This window comes from Oryx dammah, unplaced genomic scaffold (genome assembly GCF_014754425.2).
Source record: "Oryx dammah isolate SB20612 unplaced genomic scaffold, SCBI_Odam_1.1 HiC_scaffold_2, whole genome shotgun sequence".
NCBI lineage: Eukaryota > Metazoa > Chordata > Mammalia > Artiodactyla > Bovidae > Oryx > Oryx dammah.
The window spans coordinates 59,955,657-59,977,603 of NW_024070186.1; the positions used below are offsets into that span (position 1 = coordinate 59,955,657).

Genomic DNA, 21,947 nt, shown 5'->3' on the forward strand with positions numbered 1-21,947 from the left:
ATATTTAATTAGCCCTTTTCTAGTTTTTAAGCAGAAGATTAATAGCCCTGAGAATGTGAGTTTATTGGATACCACCTAAGAGTGCCTGTCTCCTGGCCTGTACTCCTCTTTCCATGAGCTTGTCACTGAGTAGCCTGCCTTTCTTCAATCATTACCTACTGTTAGTTTGAAGGAGGAGAAACAGGTTTTGTGGGTTAGTGGTAGATTGCCATTGTGCGTGCTATCCTTATATAAAGTTACTGGATATTACGGGGTAGAATTTAACAAGGAAATGTCTGGACTACTCATTTCCTTGCATAATAAACATAAGAGAAATTTTGCGAAAATCTTTGTAAACCACCGCTGTTGAGCAGTTATGAATCCAGAGGATTCTTTCAGTGCACAACTGCAAACAAAATGGGATGAGCTCCTTACATATTTGGAAAGTATAGCTGGTTCAGTGATGAAGTATGCAGGATTTTCTCACTGTGGACAAGTCTTGGCAAGATGTGTTTTTAAAAGTATTACAAAACAATTTTAGAGATATACTTCCAGTATGGGTTCTAAGGAAATAAGAATGATATATTGAGTTGGAAGTTAGGGGAAGGTTGGTTATTGGTCCTAGACTGTCTGGCCCGCACCTGAGCAGAGGCAGCAGATCCATAGCTTTACCAGAGAGAGAGAGAAAGGGCATGGTGGCCTGTTGCCAAACTCAAAACAACCTTCTCAGAAATTTGGATTAGATAATGTGGAGATAAACTGCTTGTCAGCAGCGAGGACTGAAGCTAAAGAGTTACCAGAGAGGCTGATGAGGCCAGGATCCCTATGTGCAAACTGAAGGGCTGAGAAAATGAGAAAAAACAGCAGTGTTTCTTGATAGCTTTCTAATACAGCTCCTGGACCTCTTTCTAAGATTACTTGAGTGTTTGTTTCTTTCATGGTTCAAATGAGCCTAATCAAAACACAGGTTTTAGAAAACCCAATCTTGTTTAGGATTTCACATTTTAACCACAGTGTGTTTCAACTCAGTTTAATAAATACTGTTGAACAAGTACTCTAAGCCAGGTACATGGTACCAGAGTGGTCACAGAGGATGTCGAGGTGGGTATAAGGCTCTGCCTTTGAGGAACCTAGAGACTTGTAGGAGAAACGACTTTAAAAAGTGCATAAAGTGGTGTGTGTGTGTGTCTGTGTGTGTGTTTATGTGTACGGATGGCTCTTAGGGAGGAGTTTGGGTTGAGGGAAGCCCTCTTAGAGGATGCGGTGTTTGAGGCTATTAAAGGATAAGTTTGTTTGTCTGGTGGACTACGATATTGGGTGGGAGGTCATTCCAGGCATTGCACGGCTGCATGATATGCTTGGGGAGTTAAGATGGGTTTAGTTGTTAGTCCCATGGTCATTCGTCATTAGGACATAAAGTGTATAGCGGGCACCGATAAGAAGTGAGCTAGTAAGAAGGTTACAGGCACTGGATGAGGAAGACTCAAATATCATACTTTGGACTTCAGATTATTTCTCACTGGTGAAGATTTTAAGTAAGGGATGTATGATTTAGATTTTTATTTTAGAAAGATCACTCTTGGAACCAGTGTAGTAAATGAACGAGCAATGGATGAAACTTTATCTGGAGGCTTTGGAAGGAGTCCAGGTGAGAGATTCTGAGATGGAAAAGAGGATGTGGATTCAGGGGTGATTTCAGGGGGTGGAATCATTATGAATTAGAGAGTGATTGCTTGTGGAGAAGAGAGAGGGTCTGAGTCTGACTTGGATTTTCTCATTTGGATAGACTAGGGAATAGAGAAAGAAGAGATTTACTAGAGAAGGTAATTAATTCTCTGGAACAAGTAATCAAAATTTGCTTTGGGGGCATCCAGGTGGAAATGTCCAGAAGCAATTGAACAGCTGTTTCTTGTGTGCCTGCTCTGTGTCCCCAGCACTGTACGTGACAGGCAGCTAACCTATGTAGGAACATGGCTGAGAACAATGATAGGAACAAAAATGCCACCAGCAGCCGACTACAGATCATAAAAACAAGGCACCAGAGTTAATTTTTAAAATACAGAAATATATAAAGTAGAAAGTTCCCCCATAACCTCTCACCCTCACTTCCTAGGGGGGGCATTGTTAACAGTTGGGGATATTCTACATCATATCAATATATTATATGTATACATATACACACGTTTATTTTTCCTATAAATGTGTTCATATGTTTATATGTGTTTCTTTAACTTGAGTTTTTTCATTCATGATCATTTTTCCATGTCAGGATAGACAGATAAACAGGTAGATACATATAGATAGAGCAATCTGCCTCTTTCTGTATAATTGGCACATAGTATTGCATATTATTGTTACACCATAATTTATATAATCTTTTTTTCTGGTTGATGAATTTTCATTAAATTGCTCTGTCAAGTCACGTTGAAGGAATATCCTTATATTTAATATATATTCTTGAATGGTTGGAGATATGCCTATTTTAAAACTTGATATTGTCCTCCAAAAATCTATCAATTGACATTCCCAATAACAGTGTACAAATGAAGCATTTTTCCTTATGATTCCATTATATCTTATCAGTCTTTTAAATTCTTGCAAATACAATTGGCAAAAAAATGCTAACTTTTTTTAAAAACAATATTGAGAAGTAGATATCATTTCTATTTTATGGATGATAATACTTGAGGCTTAGTAAACCACAATACAAAGTTGAGTCTTACTCTTCAGAGAAGTTTCCCTTTGCCCTGTTAATATATTGATGGGCCTTTTTGAGATTACTTTTTCTTTATTGTCAAATTTATATTTCATAGTTCTTTTCTATCTCCTTGACTATTAAAAAATAGCTGTTGCATTATGACTTTCTTATAATTAACAATTAATTTGAGGGATGATACTTTGAGATTGTACAAATATTTCCTCACCACCTTTCACCCAGTGGTATTACATCCATGGATAATTGTGCCTAAATCTGTTATATTGGTGAACACAAGCGAAAAATTTTTTTCTGATTCTGCTATATTTAATTTAGGAAAAAAACTTATGTTGAAATAGCGAAAGGACTGAATATGTTTTTTTTTTTTTTTTTTCAGGTTTTTTTTTTTTTTTAAGCAGTGAATCCTAAGGAAAAGCTTTAGATTCTTTATTTTAGAACATAGGAACATAATGAATGCTTAAAACTGACTGGTGAAGCACAGTTAAAAATGCTTTTTTTCTTCTCTTTTTTAAATTCAGCTAAAACTATATCTAAATTTACCATTTGGGGCATCTTTGTGGTGAAGCAGACTGTATTGTTGAAGACCAGTGGTAAGCTAATTTATGCCAACACTGAAGTTAAAACCAGGAAAAAAGTCTTCCATGGATAATTTGTTTTGTACCTTAGAAGCAATATCTTTATTTTGCAGTTTATTTTATTTTTGGTACTATAATAAGGATCTGGTGATTGTGGGACATATGAACATGGTGCTTACCCAATTACTTAGATGGGTATTTATAAAAAAAAGTCCCTTAAGTGTTTCAGTTCCTGGAACTTAAGGAGTGGCAATTGATAAAGCCTGACTGCTTCACTGAGTCTCTTTAGGATGTATGTACTTATGATTTCTAAAGGATTTTTAAAGCATGTTTTGAAAATATTTGTACATTCTGGTAAATATTTTACAGCTCTTGAAAAATAAGTTTCTGAAAAATCTGCATTATTTACAAATATGCTTCCATAGCGTTAATTTTAACTATGAGTGGACCTTAATATATCAATAACCTCAGATATGCAGATGACACCACCCTTATGGCAGAAGGTGAAGAGGAACTAAAAAGCCTTTTGATGAAAGTGAAAGAGAAGAGTGAAAAAGTTGGCTTAAAATTCAACATTCAGAAAACGAAGATCATGGCATCTGGTCCCATCACTTCATGGCAACTAGATGGGGAAACAGTGGAAACAGTGTCAGACTTTATTTTGGGGGGCTCCAAAATCACTGCAGATGGTGACTGCAGCCATGAAATTAAAAGACGCTTGCTCCTTGGAAGAAAAGTTATGACCAACCTAGATAGCATATTCAAAAGCAGAGACATTACTTTGCCAACAGAGGTCCGTCTAGTCAAGGCTATGGTTTTTCCAGTGGTCGTGTATGGATGTGAGAGTTGGACTGTGAAGAAGGCTGAGTGCCTAAGAATTGATGCTTTTGAACTGTGGTGTTGGAGAAGACTCTTGAGAGTCCCTTGGACTGCAAGGAGATCCAACCAGTCCATTCTAAAGGAGATCAGCCCTGGGATTTCTTTGGAAGGAATGATGCTGAAGCTGAAACTACAGTACTTTGGCCACCTCATGCGAAGAGTTGACTCATTGGAAAAGACTCTGATGCTGGGAAGGATTGGGGGCAGGAGGAGAAGGGGACGACAGAGGATGAGATGGCTGGATGGCATCACGGACTCGATGGACGTGAGTCTGAGTGAACTCCGGGAGTTGGTGATGGACAGGGAGGCCTGGCGTGCTGCGATTCATGGGGTCGCAAAGAGTCGGACACGACTGAGCAACTGAACTGAACTGGACCTTAATAAGAAATTCATATTTTGATGACATCTGATCATACTAATTTCTTCTCTTTGCATTCAAAGAGATAATGTCACACTTGTTCTTTGCCAGGGAAGTTCAGTGGAAGCCTTTTCTTCTCTTCTGATTTAGTTCTAAAATGTATTCTCCCAATCCTCACCCCTCATACTAGTAACCTGGGAGATAATTTGAAAGAAAGATTGCTTTAAGGTAAGCAAGTTGCCTTTTAATGTCACTAGAGGAAGGGACTATTTTCTGCTTTAATTTTCTTTTTAAAATACAAATTTTAGAAATAATTAGAACAATAATTTTATTTATGTATAACAGTAATTTTAAATTTGTTTTATATTTTATTTATATTTATTTTATTATAGAGTAACGTATCATAAAATCATACCTTAACATGGTAGAAAAATTAATAATAATCTATGCCATTCAGAAGGGTTTCAATATTTACAAAGTACCTCTTCTTTCTATCTCTTGTCTCCTCCTAATCCCCAGTTCCACCACCAAGATTTAACTACTAATACAATTTTGCTTTCTTTTTATTATATCTGTTGATCAGTATGAAAGATGAGGAATTTAGCACTTTTTCATTGCCTCATATGTAAAGCTTAAATAATATACCTCTTCCTGCTTTTTCTTTTATTTATAATTATAGTAAAATGTTTTAAATTGACTATCTTAACCATTTTTAAGTGTACAGTTGAGTAGTGTTAACTATATTCACATTGTTATGTGGCCAATCTCCAGAACTTTTTCATTTTGCAAAACTGAAGTTACATATTAACAATTCTTCTGTCCTCCTCCAACCCCCAACCCCTGGCAACTACTATTCTGTTTTCTGTTTCTATGAATTTGACTCCCGGTGGCTCAGAGGTTAAAGCGTCTGCCTGCAGTGCGGGAGACCTGGGTTCGATCCCTGGGTTGGGAAGATCCCCTGGAGAAGGCAATGGCAACCTTGTCTGGAGAATGCCATGGACGGAGGAGCCTGGTGGGCTACAGTCCACGGGGTCGCAAAGAGTTGGTAACAACTGAGCGAATCCTTAGTCCTTAGTAATTAGATACTTCATATACATGGAGTCATACAGTATTTGTCTTTTGGCGACTGGCTTATTTCACCTTCAAGATTCATTCATATTGTAGCATGTATGAGAATTTACTTTCTTTTTAAGGCTGAATAATACTTCTTTGTGTTTGTATATCACATCTAGTATATGTATTCATCTGTCAGTGAATATTTGGGTTGCCTCCACCTTTTGGCCATTGTGAATAATGCTGCTGTGATGTGGGTGTACAAATATCTGTTGGATTCCCTGCTCTCAGTTCTTTTGGATACATGTAGCCAGACGTGGAATTGCTGGATCATATGGAAATATTTTTTATTTTATTTATTTATTTTATTTTTATTTTTATTTTTTTTACAGTCCAGGTCTTTATTTTTACACCCATCAGGCCATGAATTCATAGGGGATGGGCTCCAACAATTTGGGTTCCTTTCCATTGGTCCTCACAAAGTGTGCTTCTCTAGGTGGAGCAGGCTGGCGCTTCAGCTGAACCCAAGTCCCTTTCTCTTTGGCTTCCTTCTTTTTCTGATCATTTTCCTTCACATGTTTCAGGAAGCTATCTCGGCTCTTAGATTGCTTAATATGCTCAATACGGACATTAATTCTCTTGGCAAGAATCTTGCCCTTAACTTGTTTGTTTACAATGATGCCAACAGCATGCTGGGTAACATTGTAGACTCTCCCAGTTTTGCCATGGTAACATTTGTGGGGCATTCCTTTTTGAACAGTACCTATTCCCTTGATATCTACAATATCACCCTTCCTGTAGATTTGCATGTATGTGGCCAAAGGAACAACTCCATGTTTTCTGAAAGGCCTGGAGAACATGTACGCGTGCCTCGCCTCTTTCCCTTTGTGTTGGTCATCTTGGCGAATCACTGGAAGATGGCGGTTCCGGCCGAAAAGTGGAAATACTTTTTAAAATTTTTTGAGGAACATCCGTACTGGTTTCTATAGATGCTACACCATTTTACATTCCCACTAGTAGTACACAGGGCACCAGTTTCTCCACATCTTTGACTACACTTGTTATTCTAGGTTTTTGATAATAGCCATCCTGATGGATATGAGGTGACATTTTATTGTGTTTTTTCCTATTGGTGTGTAGTTGATTTATAATATAGTTCGTTGTGTTAATTTCTGCCCTATCATTATGATTTTGATTTGCATTTTTCTGATAATTAGTGATGATAAACATTTTTTCTTAAGCTTGTTGGCCATTTCTATATACTCTTTGGAGAAGTGTCTGTTCAAGTCCTTTGACTATTTTTAAATTCAGGTTATTTCTTTTTTCTTTGCCTTTATATTTAATTATTAGTTTTAGATAAGAGTGTTGACTCTCCATTAGGAAAGACATGTTTTTGAATTTATACTTCCTTTTTCTTTCTCATGTCTTGATTTTTCTTGTTAATTTTTACATTGTAAAGGTATATAATGTTATTCTGTTCTTTAACTCATATTTTTTTAAGCAGTTTTTTAAAAGCACTTATAATGAACGCTTATGTAAGTGTGGTGCACTTGAAAACCTGTGGTTAGCTGTTTAGAGAAGGAAAAGTACTTTTGTGTCAGTAGAAGTTCTCTCTTTAAAGGGTTCCAGTTACCTTTAATTTTAGGGGCTGGTGTGTTTTCTCCATCAATTTTATCTCATCTGTTTTCAGTCATCCAGGAGTTTTTCATACTTTCTGGTCTGCTGTTGATGCCTTTTCTAAGACTTTGATAAACTTGTCATTTTCAATTTTCTGTCATTTCCGTGGGCCCTTAGAATGAAAGGGGCTTCCCTGGTGGCTCAGACAGTAGATAATCTGCCCACAGTGTGAAAGACCTGGGTTCAATCCCTGGGTCGGGAAGATCCCCTGGAGAAGGGAACGGGCAAACCACTCCTATATTCTTGCCTGGAGAATTCCATGAAGAGAGAAGCCTGGCGGGCCACAGTCCATGGGGTCACACAGGGTTGGACACGACTGAGAAACTAATATTTTCACTCAGAAAGGATATAGATGTTTGTTCCCTCCACCATATTGAACCATCTGTGTGTTGCCTTTAGAAAGCTGGATTATTTTCATCTAATAAGGTTCCACTTTTATTTAAAGTGTTATATGAATACATAAAGTTTTAAAAGTTGTTGAACACATTAAAGGTATGCTGTATGCTAGGTTGGTCTTCCCTGGTGTGTCAGTGGTAAAGAATCCACCTGCCAGTGCAGGAGACTCAGATTTGATCCCTGGGTTGGGAGGATCCCGTGGAGGAGGAAATGGCAACCAGTCCAGAATTTTTCCCTGGGAAATCCCAGGACTTGCAGGCTGCAGTCCATGGGATCACAAAAGAGCCAGACACAGCTTAGCGACTGAAAACCAAACAATATGCTAGGTATTATTCTAAGTATTACAAGTGTGAATTCACTTGACACATTAAATCCTTAAAATATCATAGGAGATAATATTATTCTCATTTTATAAGTAAGGAAATTGAGCCAACATTCTTAGAAGTCAAATAATTCACTTAAGACCATACAGCTGGTAAGTGATAGAGCCTGGATTCAAACCCAAACATACTGGCTTTAGCTCTCATGTCTTAACCATTATACTATGGCTACCTCAAATATGTCATTCCTCCTTTGTGGAATGCTTTTTATTTTACATTTCCTCATGCTTTTTTTAGAGTCCAACGTACGACACCTCCATTCACTCAACATGTATTAATTGAGCATCCATTCTAGGCCAGATGTTGTTTTAGATATTGGTGATACAGCAATGAGCAAAACAAAATGTTTGCTCTCATGAATTTTACATTTTGTTGGGGGAATATGTATAATTTTTATGTGCTGGCAATGTATTTTCTCTGAAAAATAAAAAAAAATAGTTTCATGTACTAAATCTGTCCATGGGGATTTTCCCGGCAAGAATACTGGAGTGGGTTGCCATTCCCTCCTTCAGGGGATCTTCCCCACCCAGGGATCAAACCCAGGTCTCGCGCATTGCAGGTGGCTTCTTTACTATCTGAGCCACCTGGGAAGCCCATGTACTAAATTAGACTCATTAAATCTCTGAAACAAGGATTATAGTTTTTATTAGCTAGTCTCTTAAAAGTGAGATTGACTTGCTGCTGCTAAGTCGCTTCAGTCGTGTCGGATTCTGTGCGACCCCATAGACGGCAGCCCACCAGGCTCCCCCGTCCCTGGGATTCTCCAGGCAAGAATACTGGAGTGGGCTGCCATTTCCTTGTCCAATGCATGAAAGTGAAAAGTCAAAGTGAAGTTGCTCAGTCATGTCCGACTCTCAGCAACCCCATAGACTGCAGCCCACCAGACTCCTCCGTCCATGGGATTTTCCAGGCAAGAGCACTGGAGTGGATTGCCTTTGCGTACCCATTATGCTTTTTTCACAAAATAACATCTGATGGTAGCTATGCTTTGGGTGGATGCTGTTGTGGGAGGTAGTGTTGGAGATGAGCATTCAGGTGGTTTTTCAGGAGTACTTTTGGGGTTGATAGCTATGGAAGATAAGGGGAGGGAAGGAAGAAAGCTTAGGTAGGAAAATATCAAGATGCTGTGAAGTCTCAACAGAAACCTTCGCTCACCCTCTGGGGAGTTCTAAAGATGAATTGGCACTTCATAGCTTTTGCAAGTCACATGTGGGACCTTTATACTGAATTGGTCATTGGTTGTGGGCTGACCAGGAACGGGCTTTGACTATAGATGAGGAGTCAAATCTCTGAAAGAGGCTGAAGATTGGGGATGTCTGCTGGTAGCATTCTCGGCAGTTGGTATGACAGGTGCTCTATTGCTAATGGGGAATTCTGAAGGTGGAGTGGAGAGCGGAATGGTCAGATCACAGCATCCACAAGTGTCATTAGGAGATGTGGATTTGAATTAATTTTCTGTTTCCTGTGAAACTCTGGCAAATATTCCTGTGTGCCTTTGCCTTTTAAATCTGTAAAACAGGATTAGTTTGACACTTATTATGAAAATCATATAACCTGTTTATTCAAACACCTGAAGCACACTAAAGAATCTGTACATGTTTATAGACTAAGGAAACATAAACAGTGGTATTTCCTTGTCAGTTCAGTTCAGTCGCTCGGTCGTGTCCGACTCTGCGACCCCATGGACTGCAGCACGCCAGGCCTCCCTGTCCATCGCCAACTCCCAGGGCTTACTCAAACTCATGTCCATTGAGTCAGTGATGCCATCCAACCATCTTATTCTCTGTCGTCCCCTTCTCCTCCTGCCCCCAATCCCTCCCAGCATCAGAGTCTTTTCCAATGAGTCAGTTCTTTGCATCACGTGGCCAAAGTATTGGAGTTTTCAGCTTCAGCCTCTGTCCTTCCAATGAATATTCAGGACTGATCTCCTTTAGGATGGACTGGCTGGATCTCCTTGCAATCCAAGGGACTCTAAAGAGTCTTCTCTAACACCACAGTTCAAAAGCATCAATTCTTCAGCACTCAGCTTTCTTCACAGTCCAACTCTCACATCCATACATGACTACTGGAAAAACCATAGCCTTGACTAGACGGACCTCTGTTGGCAAAGTAATATCTCTGCTTTTTAATATGCTATCTAGGTTAGTCATAACTTTCCTTCCAAGAAGTAAGCGTCTTTTAATTTCATGGCTGCAGTCACCATCTGCATTGATTTTGGAGCACAAAAACATAAAGTCAGCCACTGTTTCCACTGTTTCCCCATCTATTTGCCATGAAGTGATGGGACCAGATGCCATGATCTTAGTTTTCTGAATGTTGAGCTTTAAGCCAACTTTTTCACTCTCCTCTTTCACTTTCATCAAGAGGCTCTTTAGTAGTTCTTCACTTTCTGCCATAAGGGTGGTGTCATGCACATATCTGAGGTTATTGATATTTCTCCTGGCAATCTTCTCCATTCAGTTAAGGAATATTTGAGTCCCTATTGTGTATATAAAATAGTTATATGAATGTAGTAAAGAGTCAAGAATTTTTTATCTTCCAGTTTATAATTTAGCTAAGAATGTGTGTATATAATTAATCGAATAACAAAAAATGGTGCATAAGATACAGGTTGGGCAGGTGTAGACCATTGGGCCTATGCGGTTAAAAAAGGTTTAATGGAAGTTGATGTTGAAGAAAAAAGATGATGTTGAAGAAAAATTTCCACCTCCCTCCTTAAACTGAGGAAGTGACAGTGTTAAAACATGGATCGTCAAAGTCTTATGTATGGGGATCGTGAGTACAGAGGTCTGTAATAGAGTGTTTGTGCTGGAAATGGTGGGATCACATTGAGAATAGAAATTGGAACCAGCTTATCTTGAGTATTAAATACCACAAAGAGAGTTGAAATTACAGATTTAGGAGATACTTACATAGAGTTTTGACTGTGTGGATCACAATAAACTGTGAAAAATTCTGAGAGAGATGGGAATACCAGACCACTTGACCTGCCTCTTGAGAAATCTGTATGCAGATCAGGAAGCAACAGTTAGAACTGGACATGGAACAACAGACTGGTTCCAAATAGGAAAAGGAGTACGTCAAGGCTGTATATTGTCACCCTGCTTATTTAACTTCTATGCAGAGTACATCATGAGAAATCCTGGACTGGAAGAAACATAAGCTGGAATCAAGATTGCCGGGAGAAATATCAATAACCTCAGATATGCAGATGACACCACCCTTATGGTAGAAAGTGAAGAGGAACTAAAAAGCCTCTTGATGAAAGTGAAAGAGGAGAGTGAAAAAGTTGGCTTAAAGCTCAACATTCAGAAAATGAAGATCATGGCATCCGATCCCATCACTTCATGGGAAATAGATGCGGAAACAGTGGAAACAGTGTCAGACTTTATTTTTGGGGGCTCTAAAATCACTGCAGATGGTGACCTCAGCCATGAAATTAAAAGACAATTACTCCTTGGAAGAATAGTTATGGCCAACCTAGAAAGCATATTGAAAAGCAGAGACATTACTTTGCCGACTAAGGTCCATCTAGTCAAGGCTATGGTTTTTCCAGTAGTCATGTATGGATGTGAGAATTGGACTGTGAAGAAGGCTGAGCGCCGAAGAACTGATGCTTTTGAACTGTGGTGTTGGAGAAGACTCTTGAGAGTCCCTTGGACTGCAAGGAGATCCAACCACTCCATTCTAAAGGAGATCAGCCCTGGGATTTCTTTGGAAGGACTGATGCTAAAGCTGAAACTCCAGTACTTTGGCCACCTGATGTGAAGAGTTGACTCATTGGAAAAGACTCTGATGCTTGGAGGGATTGGGGGCAGGAGGAGAAGGGGACGACAGAGGATGAGATGGCTGGATGGCATCACCGACTGGATGGACATGAGTCTGAGTGAACTCCGGGAGTTGGTGATGGACAGGGAGGCCTGGCGTGCTGCGATTCATGGGGTCACAAAGAGTCGGACACGACTGAGCGACTGAACTGAACTGAACTACATAGAGTTAATAGATAAAACACTAAAAGTGAATTAGGTTTCAGGAAGAGAAAAGAAGGAATATGAGAGAAGGTGTGAAGAATGTCTTATGATTGAAGACAGAAGGAGGCTTAATAAGTGTTCAGAATGGTAGAAAGGGAGACAGGGAAGCAGACTGCTACGAAAGCCAAGGCAAGAGAGTTCCAAGAGGCAGGGCCATGAAACCATGATATGCTTGGGAAGAGAGTCACTTTCAAGAAAAGGCCACTCACTTTCCATGTGTGGCTCTCTGCTAAGCTTCTGTAGAGCCTCTGAAGACTGGAGTTTTAACTTTTTTTTGCAGATGACCAACAATTTTAATACCTTACTTCTTACTCCACATTCTGTATTCCAACTACCCATGTCAGTAAACACAGTCCCTAACAGATTTCCTTCCTTTCTTCAACAACTACTTATTGAATACCTGTTCTGTGCTAGACATTGTGTTGGCCACTAGGAATATAATGAACAAAATTCCTACTTTTCATCAAGCTTACATTTTTAGCTGGGGTAGATGGTGGACTCTAAACATTGGTTTATCTGTCCAGTGGTAAAAGAGGTAGGTCAGAAATGCAGCAAGGGCCAGTTCCTACAGGGCCTTGTAGACCCTGCTGGGGACTTTGGGTTTCCCTTTACTTTTGGGAAAGGCATTTGGAGAGTTTAAAGCAAAGGAAAGACATGAACGACATTAATTTTGTAAAACCCTTATGACAGAGCCTGGCACATGGAGATCGCTATATATTTGTTGAATTAGTCATTGGGTCTATTTCACTTTCCTTGGAAAGGATGACTGTGGCTGGCTACTCCGTGGGGATTAGATCACAGGGAGTCTTCTCATGGTTCCTTGGAGGAACACCCAGGCTTTTGTTCTAAAACATCTTGTTGTGTTTTTGAGGCTTGTAGTAAATAGCTGCTCGGTGGATTTATTTAGGTGTTATGATTTATCTAACAGTAATATGAAAATAAATGCACATTTATGTCTCTTCCTTTGTTTTTGGGGTGTCTACCTTATAATATGAATTATATTATAAAGCCAGTTTTGGGGATTGGGTTGCTAATCTGGGTGGTTGCTAATCCTAACCACCAGGCTGAGGAAGAGGACGTGACAGATCCTTATTAAATTTTTGAAGGGCCATCTCTTTGATGAAGATAGACTTCTAGGGAAGGGGAGATTAGCAGTTAGAGACTGTAAGCTATTTCAGTTAAGTATAATCCAGAAGCTGACCAATAATAGAGCTACTTGTCTTTGGAGTATAGTGCTCACAAAAGAGTGAGCTTCTGATAACTAGCATTAGAGCAAAAGTGGACCTCCTATTTGTTAAAGCACGTAGGGTGGGCTTTTTGAATGAGGAGGGGAGATTAAGATTTCTCACAAAACCACTGTTTTTATTTTTAAGCATTATTAAGTATTGGTGTTTTATTTTTTACAGAGATAGTTTACTGGAAGTGACACGTGTTGATGCCCACACAAAATCTCTGAACTCCATCAAATCATCAGGCATTATTAGTCACTCTCTAACTTAAAACTCCTTTTTCTTTTTCAGGGATATCATGATAACACATTTTGAACCTTCAATATCCTTCGAGGGTCTTTGTAATGAGGTTCGAGACATGTGTTCTTTTGACAATGAACAACTTTTCACCATGAAATGGATAGATGAGGAAGGTGAGTGGCAAAGACAGGGCTGCCTGTGTGAGCATTCGATTTCAGATGCCATTCTGTTGTTTGTTTTAAAGTGTAGTAAAAATTCTAATTAATATAAGGAGGGAAAGGTACATTAGAAATTTGATGCCATTCTTATTTTCCCTGAAGCGTTTAAAAGAGTACCAGAGAGGCGCTTCCCTGGTGGCTCAGTGATAAAGAATCTGAGTGCCAATGCGGGAGACACAGGCTCTATTCCCAGTCCTGGAAACTCCCCCATGCCACAGAGCAACTAAGCCTGTTCACCCCAGCTATTTGAGCCTGTGCTCTAGTGCCTGTGAGCTGCAATTGCTGAAGCCCATATACCCTACAGCCTGTGCTCAGCAACAGGAGAAGCCACTGCAATGAGAAGCCATCACACCACAACCAGAGAGCGTAGCCCCTACTTGCTGCAACTAAAGAAAAGCTGGCACAGTAACATAGACTCAGCACAGCCTTAATTAATTAATTAATTAATTAAATGAAAAAGTGATTGTGACAACCATTATTTCAAAGGTGGTGGCAGAAATTTAATTTTTTTTTTAAATGTTATTTGGGTGTGCAGAGTCTTAGTTGGGGGATGTGGAATCTTTAGTTGCTGCTTGCAATCTCTTGGGTGCAGCATGTGGGATGTAGTTCCCTGAGCAGGGATCGAACTTGGGCCCCCTGCATTGGGAGCTGAGTCTTAACCACAGGACCACCAGGGAAGTCCTAGAAACTTAATTCTTTAATGACTTGTACACAGCATTTATTTTATATCTGTGTGCTGAGAAGCGATATTTTTTATCCTCAAACTCTACAGGGAGATAGACTTACGAAAAACAAGTGTGACAGTCAACCCTGAATGCATAGGAGTCTCAGAATAAGAAAGAAACAGCATTCACATATGCCTGAAATATCTGTAAAGTTTGAACTAAACCTCCAGCAGAGTAAAAGCTTTTGAAGGGGAGTAGGTAAGGGGAGAACCAGAAAAAAATAGAGAAAAAAGAAAGTATAAGATATAAAAAGGCGTGAAGGTATGAAGAACATGGTATATGGGGAAGGGCAATAATTCACTAAGTTGAAAGAATGGGGAGGTCTCCTCCTCTTGGTCCCATTATTGAACTTGAGTTGGAAGAGGCAAGTCTGGTCTCAAAGTGAAAGTGAAAGTGTTAGTCACACTTAGCCATGTCTGACTCTTTGCGACCTCATGGACTGTAGCCTGCCAGGCTCGTCTGTGCATGGGATTCTCCAGGCAAGAATACTGGAGTCAGTTGCCATTCCCTTCTCCAGGGGATCTTCCCTACCCAGGGATTGAACCTGGGTCTCCTGCATTGCAGGTGGATTCTTTACATTTGAGCCACCAGGGAACAGATGTAAAACCACTACCAGATCACCCCCAGCTGGCCACCACCAGAAGGAGGGGGCCCATGATCCAGAGGAACCAGCACAGTTGAGAACTCTGCTCTGAAACTACAGATCATAGTTTAAGAGAACATTTGAGAAATGGGGCACACTGACAGATCAAGCAGCGATGAGAGACGCTCAAACAAAACATTCTAAGACTTATAATCTTATGACTTACTCAAGTGTTGAAGAGGTGGATGTGGCAACAAGTGCAGAACCACACGAAGTTGCTAGGTGTTTGGTGAAACCAGAGAGTTGTTTCTGGAGGATTCTGTAATGCCTAATGCCCTTTTGAAAGCAAAGAAAATTTTTGTTGATGGTACTAAAGAAGATACAGAAGAATATGAGCGACTGCTTTGAAACGTATGGCAAGATTGAAACTGTAGAAGTTACGGAAGACAGGTAGAATGGAGAGAAGAGAGGATTTGCTTTTGTAACGTTAAAAAAATATTTATTTACTTATTTATTTGACTGCATCGGGCCTTAGTTTCGGCATGGGGGATCTTTCATTGTGGTGCACAGACTCTAGTTGAGGCGTGTGAGCTTGGTAGTTGCAGTGTGCAGGCTTAGTTGCTTCTTGGCATGTGGGATCTTAGTTCCCTGACCAGGGATCAGCCTGCATCTCCTGTGTTGCAAGGTGGATTCTTAACCACTGGACCACCAGGGAAGTCCCTGCTTTTGTAACTTTTGATGGTCATGATACAGTTGATAAAATTGGTGTTCAGAAATAACACACTATTAATGGATGAGCTGTGACATGTAAAAGGCCCTTCCTAAACAAGAAACGCAGTCTGTGGATCACAAAGGGGTCGTGAACGTGGATGTGGCAACTTTGTGGGTTGTGGTGGAAACTTTGGAGGTGGTGAAGAGTTTTTATATTTAATGTGTTAACCAGAAGCCATGGAGGCCTAGTTACACTAACGCTCCTTTTTTAAAATATAGCTCCCCCTGCCAGCAAATAATTAAAATACTACTCAATTGCTAATTCAGATCAGATGCTGATTATTCATAAGGGCTATTATTATTGCTGTCCCAAAAGGGCTTTTTAAAAATTGAGATTTTATGTTAATTCACTTTTAAAAAATGACTGCTGAGGGAGAGATGCTTAAGATAAAGCTAGTTTCTAAATTATTTTTTAAATCAGTTAATTTTCAAAGTTAAGGATGGGGAGTGCTAAGGAACTTGGGCTAGATCCTTGCTACTTGAAGTACAGTCTGTGGTACTTAATAGAAAAGGGGGCTCTCCAGCCCCATCACTGAATCAGAATCTACATTTTAACAGGATCTACATGTGACCTGCATGAATATTACAGTTTGAGAAGCATAGGACTAGATCCCAGAAGGCTTTGCAAACCACATTAGCCTTTATTTTACATGATGGAATGTCACTGAAGTATAGTTGAAGGATGCCTGAATATGCTAGTTTTGTGTAATGGTTCTCAATTAACTGTAATACCCATGGAATTTGATCTTAAGGAATTGCATTTTAATATTTAATTCAATATTTGGGGCTGGCTATTTCTGTATTCACTGATATGAAGAGCCCTGAAAAGATGTTTTTCTAGCTTCAAGCTATGGATAAACTGAAGCCCATTCTCACTTTTTAAGACATTTTTTAAAGTTTCTCTAAAGTAATCCATGTTTACTGTTTTTTTGGGAAAAGTAGTAGAGATGATTATGAAATTTTTAAAATCTTCTGTTTGCCCTTTATCCTCTCTCTTCCCTCACCTAAGGGAAAGAAACCACAGCTTAGTGTATATCATTCATTTATATCCTATGCATATATAAATATTCTTATTTCTATACATCACTAATAAACAGCTTATTTCACATAAAAATAAATATATGCAAGTCAGTGAACTTTGATAATGAGTGTTGGACATTGTTTCATTTCAGTATGCATCAGTTTATATCATTACCTTTTTTATAACCCTGTGAAATATTCCATAGTGTAGATGTTTAATGGTTTATTTAATCTTTGATTGATGGACATTGGACTGTTTTGAGATTTTGGCTACTATATAATAAACATTTTTATATGTGAATTTCTTCTGTTGTATGGGACTCTCTCAGTAGCAGATGCACACGGTATGCACATTATAAATTTTGGTAGCTAGTGACAGTTTGCTGTCTAAGAAAGTTAAACCAGTTTATGGCACAGCTACATTGAATGAGAACATCCCTTCACTCTTGCCTTCACCAGCCTCAGATATTATGTCTTTAAATTTGGGCTCCAAAATCACTGCAGATGGTGACTGCAGCCATGAAATTAAAAGACATTTGCTCCTTGGAAGAAAAGTTATGACCAACCTAGACAGCATATTAAAAAGCAGAAACATTACTTTACCAACAAAGGTCCATCTAGTCAAGGCTATGATTTTTCCATTAGTCATGTATGGATGTGAGAGTTGGACTATAAAGAAAGCTGAGGGCCAAAGAATTAATGCTTTTGAACTGTGGTGTTGGAGAAGACTCTTGAGAGTCCCTTGGACTGCAAGGAGATCCAACCAGTCCATCCTAAAGGAAATCGGTCCTGAATATTCATTGGAAGGACTGATGCTGAAACTGAAACTCCAGTACTTTGGCCACCTGCTGTGAAGAACTGACTCATTGGAAAAGACCCTGATGCTGGGAAGGATTGAAGGAGGGAGGAGAAGTGGACGACAGAGGATGAGATGGTTGGATGGCATCACCGACTCAATAGACATGAGTTTGAGCAAGCTCCAGGAGTTGGTGATGGACAGGGAAGCCTGGTGTGCTGCAGTCCTTGGGGTCGCAAAGAGTCGGACATAACTGAGCAACTGAACTGAACATTTTTTAAAATCTAATAAGTGAAATGCTAGCTTTGTATTTTATATTTTGTACTATTTAAGAGTAAGACTGTTTTCTCATCTATTCAACTACTTTTTGACCTTCTCTATCTAAAGGTTTGTTTAAATATTGTCAATTATAAATGATGTGGATATTTCGTAATATGTCTTCAGCCTGAGTGAGTCTATATAATTTAGCACAGTGCATAGAATATAACTAGCATAGAGAATTCCCTGGGGGTCCAGTGGTTAGGACTTGGCGCTTTCATTGCATGGCCTGGATTCAATGCCTGGTCAGGGAACTGTGATCCCCTAAGCCCTACAACATGGCCAAGAAAAAAGGAAAAGCAAAAGAAGAATATAGTTAGCATCAATATACTGTTTCTTACCCAAGTCAGTGTTATTTTAATCCTGTTTTGATCATTTCTTTTTATTTATTCGCCATGTAGTGCTTTTGCACTCAGTGATTTTCAAACTGTAGTGCATATAGAAGTCTCTATATAATATGGGGTTTTTTTTTTTTAAAGACGTGTATTTATTTTATCTATTTATTTTGGCCATGCCGCACAGCTTGTGGGATCTAAATTCCCCAACCAGGGATTGAACTAGGGCCCTCAGCAATGAAAGCAGGGAGTCCTAACCAACGGACCACTGAGGAATTCCCTAGATAATGTGTTTTCTTTAGAAGAAATTGGTTTTAGGACTTCCCTGGCAGTCCAGTGGTTAAGAATCCAAGCTTCCACTGCAGGGGATACAGGTTCAATCCCTGGTCAGAGAACTAGGATCCAGCATGCTGTGTGATGTGCCCCCCAAAATAAATAAAAATACAAATAAATGAATGAAATTGGTTTAGAGCCATCCATTTTAGATTGTCCTGGTACCTTTATACTTTGTATCGTCTTTGCCTGGAGAGTTCTCTTCCAAGATTGTCACATGGTTGTCTCTTTCTAGTCATTCAGGTCTTAATTCAGATGTTGTGTTCTTCAAGAACCCCTATTCTTCTTGTGAACCCCTATTCACTTTGTATCTTGTTTGTGTAGACTATAAGCTCCATGAAAGCAGAGATCCTGGCTTTTCTGTGGAGTTCCAGTGTCTAGAGCGGTACTCAGTAATCAGTTCAGTTTAGTTCAGTCACTCAATCATGTCCGACTCTTTGCGACCCCATGGACTGCAGCACGCCAGGCCTCCCTGTCCATCGCCAACTCCCAGAGTTTACTCAGACTCATGTCCATTGAGTCAGTGATGCCATCCAACCATCTCATTCTCTGTCGTCCCCTTCTCCTCCCCGCTTCTATTTTTCCCAGCATCAGGGTCTTTTCAAATGTGTCAGTTCTTCGCATCAGGTGGCCAAAGTATTGGAGTTTTCAGCTTCAGCATCAGTCCTTCCAATGAATATTCAGGACTGATTTCCTTTAGGATGGACTGGTTGGATCTCCTTGCAGTCCAAAGGATTCTCAAGAGCCTTCTCCAATACCACAGTTCAAAAGCATCAATTCTTCAGTGCTCAGTTTTCTTTATAGTCCAATTCTCACATCCATACATCACTACTGGAGAAACCATATCCTTGACTAGACGGACTTTTGTTGGCAAAGTAATGTCTCTGCTTTTTAATATGCTGTCTAGGTTGGTCATAACTTTCCTTCCAAGGAGCAAGTGTCTTTTAATTTCATGGCTGCAGTCACCATCTCCAGTGACTTTGGAGCCCCCCAAAATAAAGTCTCACTGTTTATAGCATGCTGAAAAAATATTTGTAAATTGTACAAAGGGTGGTAACAAGGCTTTCCAGGGTTAGTTTTATATCACTTATTAGAGATTTAAGCATTGGGAGTTTCAGTGTATTCTGCTTTCTCTTAACCTAATAGTGTATTTTAATTAAAGGAGTCACATAGTAAATTAAATTAGTTCTTTGATGAAATAGCCTATCCTTTTATAGTATAACTCTTAGTTCTTTCTCCCCAAATAGTTATTAAGTGCCCTAATTTTCCAGGGAAATCTATAAAACTGTAGCCTTTGCCTCATTCACATAAAAGGTTAAACTTTCCATTAAGCTCTGTTGATTCTCCTATGATCCTTCTTACCCTGGTTAATTCTGATACCAGTCTTTTCTTAATTTAGGCCTACAGAGCCAGTAGTAATTATTCTTAAGTTTCTTGCAATTATTTTTCAGTTGTAATTTTTCTCCTTTATTTTTAATCATGTAGGTATTGGGGCGTTCTTACATGGAGAAAAAATTTTCTCTAGGATCAGTGGAAGACAAGACTATAATTTGATTTCTCTGGTTTATGAGAGACATTGTTCTAGAAACTAAACGTTTAATTGTGGGATTTTATATCAGCAAATAAGGATCACACACTTACTTCATTTCTTTAAACATACTTATGACAGCTGCTTTTTTTCTTTGTGTTCAAAGCCAGTTTTACTGATTTGTTTTGATGTGCATGTAGAAAAGCTGGTTTGCTCAATCTAACTAAACATTTTAGAATGAATAGTAGTTTTGTAATAGTCATATCCTGGTTCTCATATGCAGTGGGATTGTGGGACAGGAAGTAATAAATGTGGCTTTTAGTTCCTTATATGTGTGACTGTTTTTCCTTAAGGATGTACTTTATTGCCTTTTTTTGTTTTTTTTTGGTGGCATGGCCCAGCTTGCAGATCTCAGTTCCCTGCTCAGAAACTGAACCCGGATCCATGGCAGTGAAAGTCCAGGTCTTTACCACTGGACTGCCAGGGAATTCCCAAGGATGTACTTTAAAAATATTACAACCCAATATTAAGTGTTTTCTAAATTTCTAGTTCTATAAATCCTCCTATTCAGGGTCTGATTACCTGATTTAAATTTAACAGTGTCACTTCTCTTTTACTGGAAACTAGTTAACTTCTGTCACTAGCTTTTGGGTATTCTGTTTCTTGTTAAAGTTTTTATTGAGAGTCATGCATGCTTTTTTTAACAAAAACATTGATTTATTTGAAGAAAAAAGTATCTTGGGATTTTCAAATCTCCAAAAATAGCTGCTATGAACAAATCAATGTCTCTTTATCTGAGAATATACAACTCGAACGGATAGGGTAACAATTTTTTTCTATCTTACAAACAGACTAATATTATACAAACTGTTATTTCTTTTTAAAAAAATATTTATTTATTTGGCTGCACCAAGTCTTACTTGTGGCTCTCAGGATCTTTGATCTTCATTGTAGCATGTGGGATTTTTAGTTGCGGTGTGTGAACTCTTAATTATGGCATATGGGATCTAGTTCCCTGACCAGGGATTAAACCCAGGCCCCTTGCATTGCAAGTACAGAGTCTTAGCCACTGGACCACCAGGGGAGTTCCCTACAAGCTGTTATTTAACCTGCTTTTCATTTAGCATCTTGTAAATGTACCATCTCTTTTCATATAAGTGCAAATAGATATATCTTATTCCTCTTAAAGCCTGTATATATAGTATTATATAATAATCCCCTTTTGATGAATATTTGGATTGTTTGTAGCTTAATTGTCAAAATTTTGGTGCAGTAAATACCTTTGTGCCTGTATTTTGGAAACACTTGTACTATATTATCTGTAAAGTCCCTAAAATGAAATGTGTCCTTGATGATAAATTGACCTCCAAAGGGGTAAATATTGTCCCCCTTGTTATACTTTCACCAGTGGCATTTGTGAACTTCTTTTCCTCATTCCCTGTAAAAGACTATGTGAGGGAAAAAGCTGAAATGTAGTTGATTTGCAAAGAGTGGGAGAAGGTGTTTTTTGGATATAGTTCAATTCACATCCTGTTGGCTTCAATAGGTGAGATTCACGGAAACTTAAAATGAGAATAAATGTTCTTTGACACAAAGAGTATGGAGTATTTCTGAATTCTAGATTAAACATCTTGCATTATAAAATCTGATGTATTCACAGAGAGAAAATAGAGTGCCCGAGTTTAACAGAACCACACTGAGTATGGGAAGAAACATATTTCTCTTATGTGATATTTTCCAAACATTTCTAGTCTGGTATAATTTTAGCTGGTGTGTTAAGAACTAACATAGTAAATCATTCTTCATA

At 38.9% G+C, this 21,947-nt stretch overlaps 1 protein-coding gene and 1 pseudogene across 1 annotated transcript in view; one reads left to right on the plus strand and one right to left on the minus strand.

Moving 5' to 3' along the window:
• PRKCI (protein kinase C iota) overlaps positions 1-21,947 on the plus strand; it is a 69,254-nt gene that overhangs the window by 3,119 nt on the left and 44,188 nt on the right. Inside the window, exon 2 of the mRNA XM_040248938.1 lies at positions 13,565-13,686. Coding sequence (XP_040104872.1) covers positions 13,565-13,686 — 122 coding nt within the window. The remainder of the gene's footprint in view (positions 1-13,564; positions 13,687-21,947) is intronic.
• LOC120869679 lies at positions 399-6,473 on the minus strand (annotated as a pseudogene).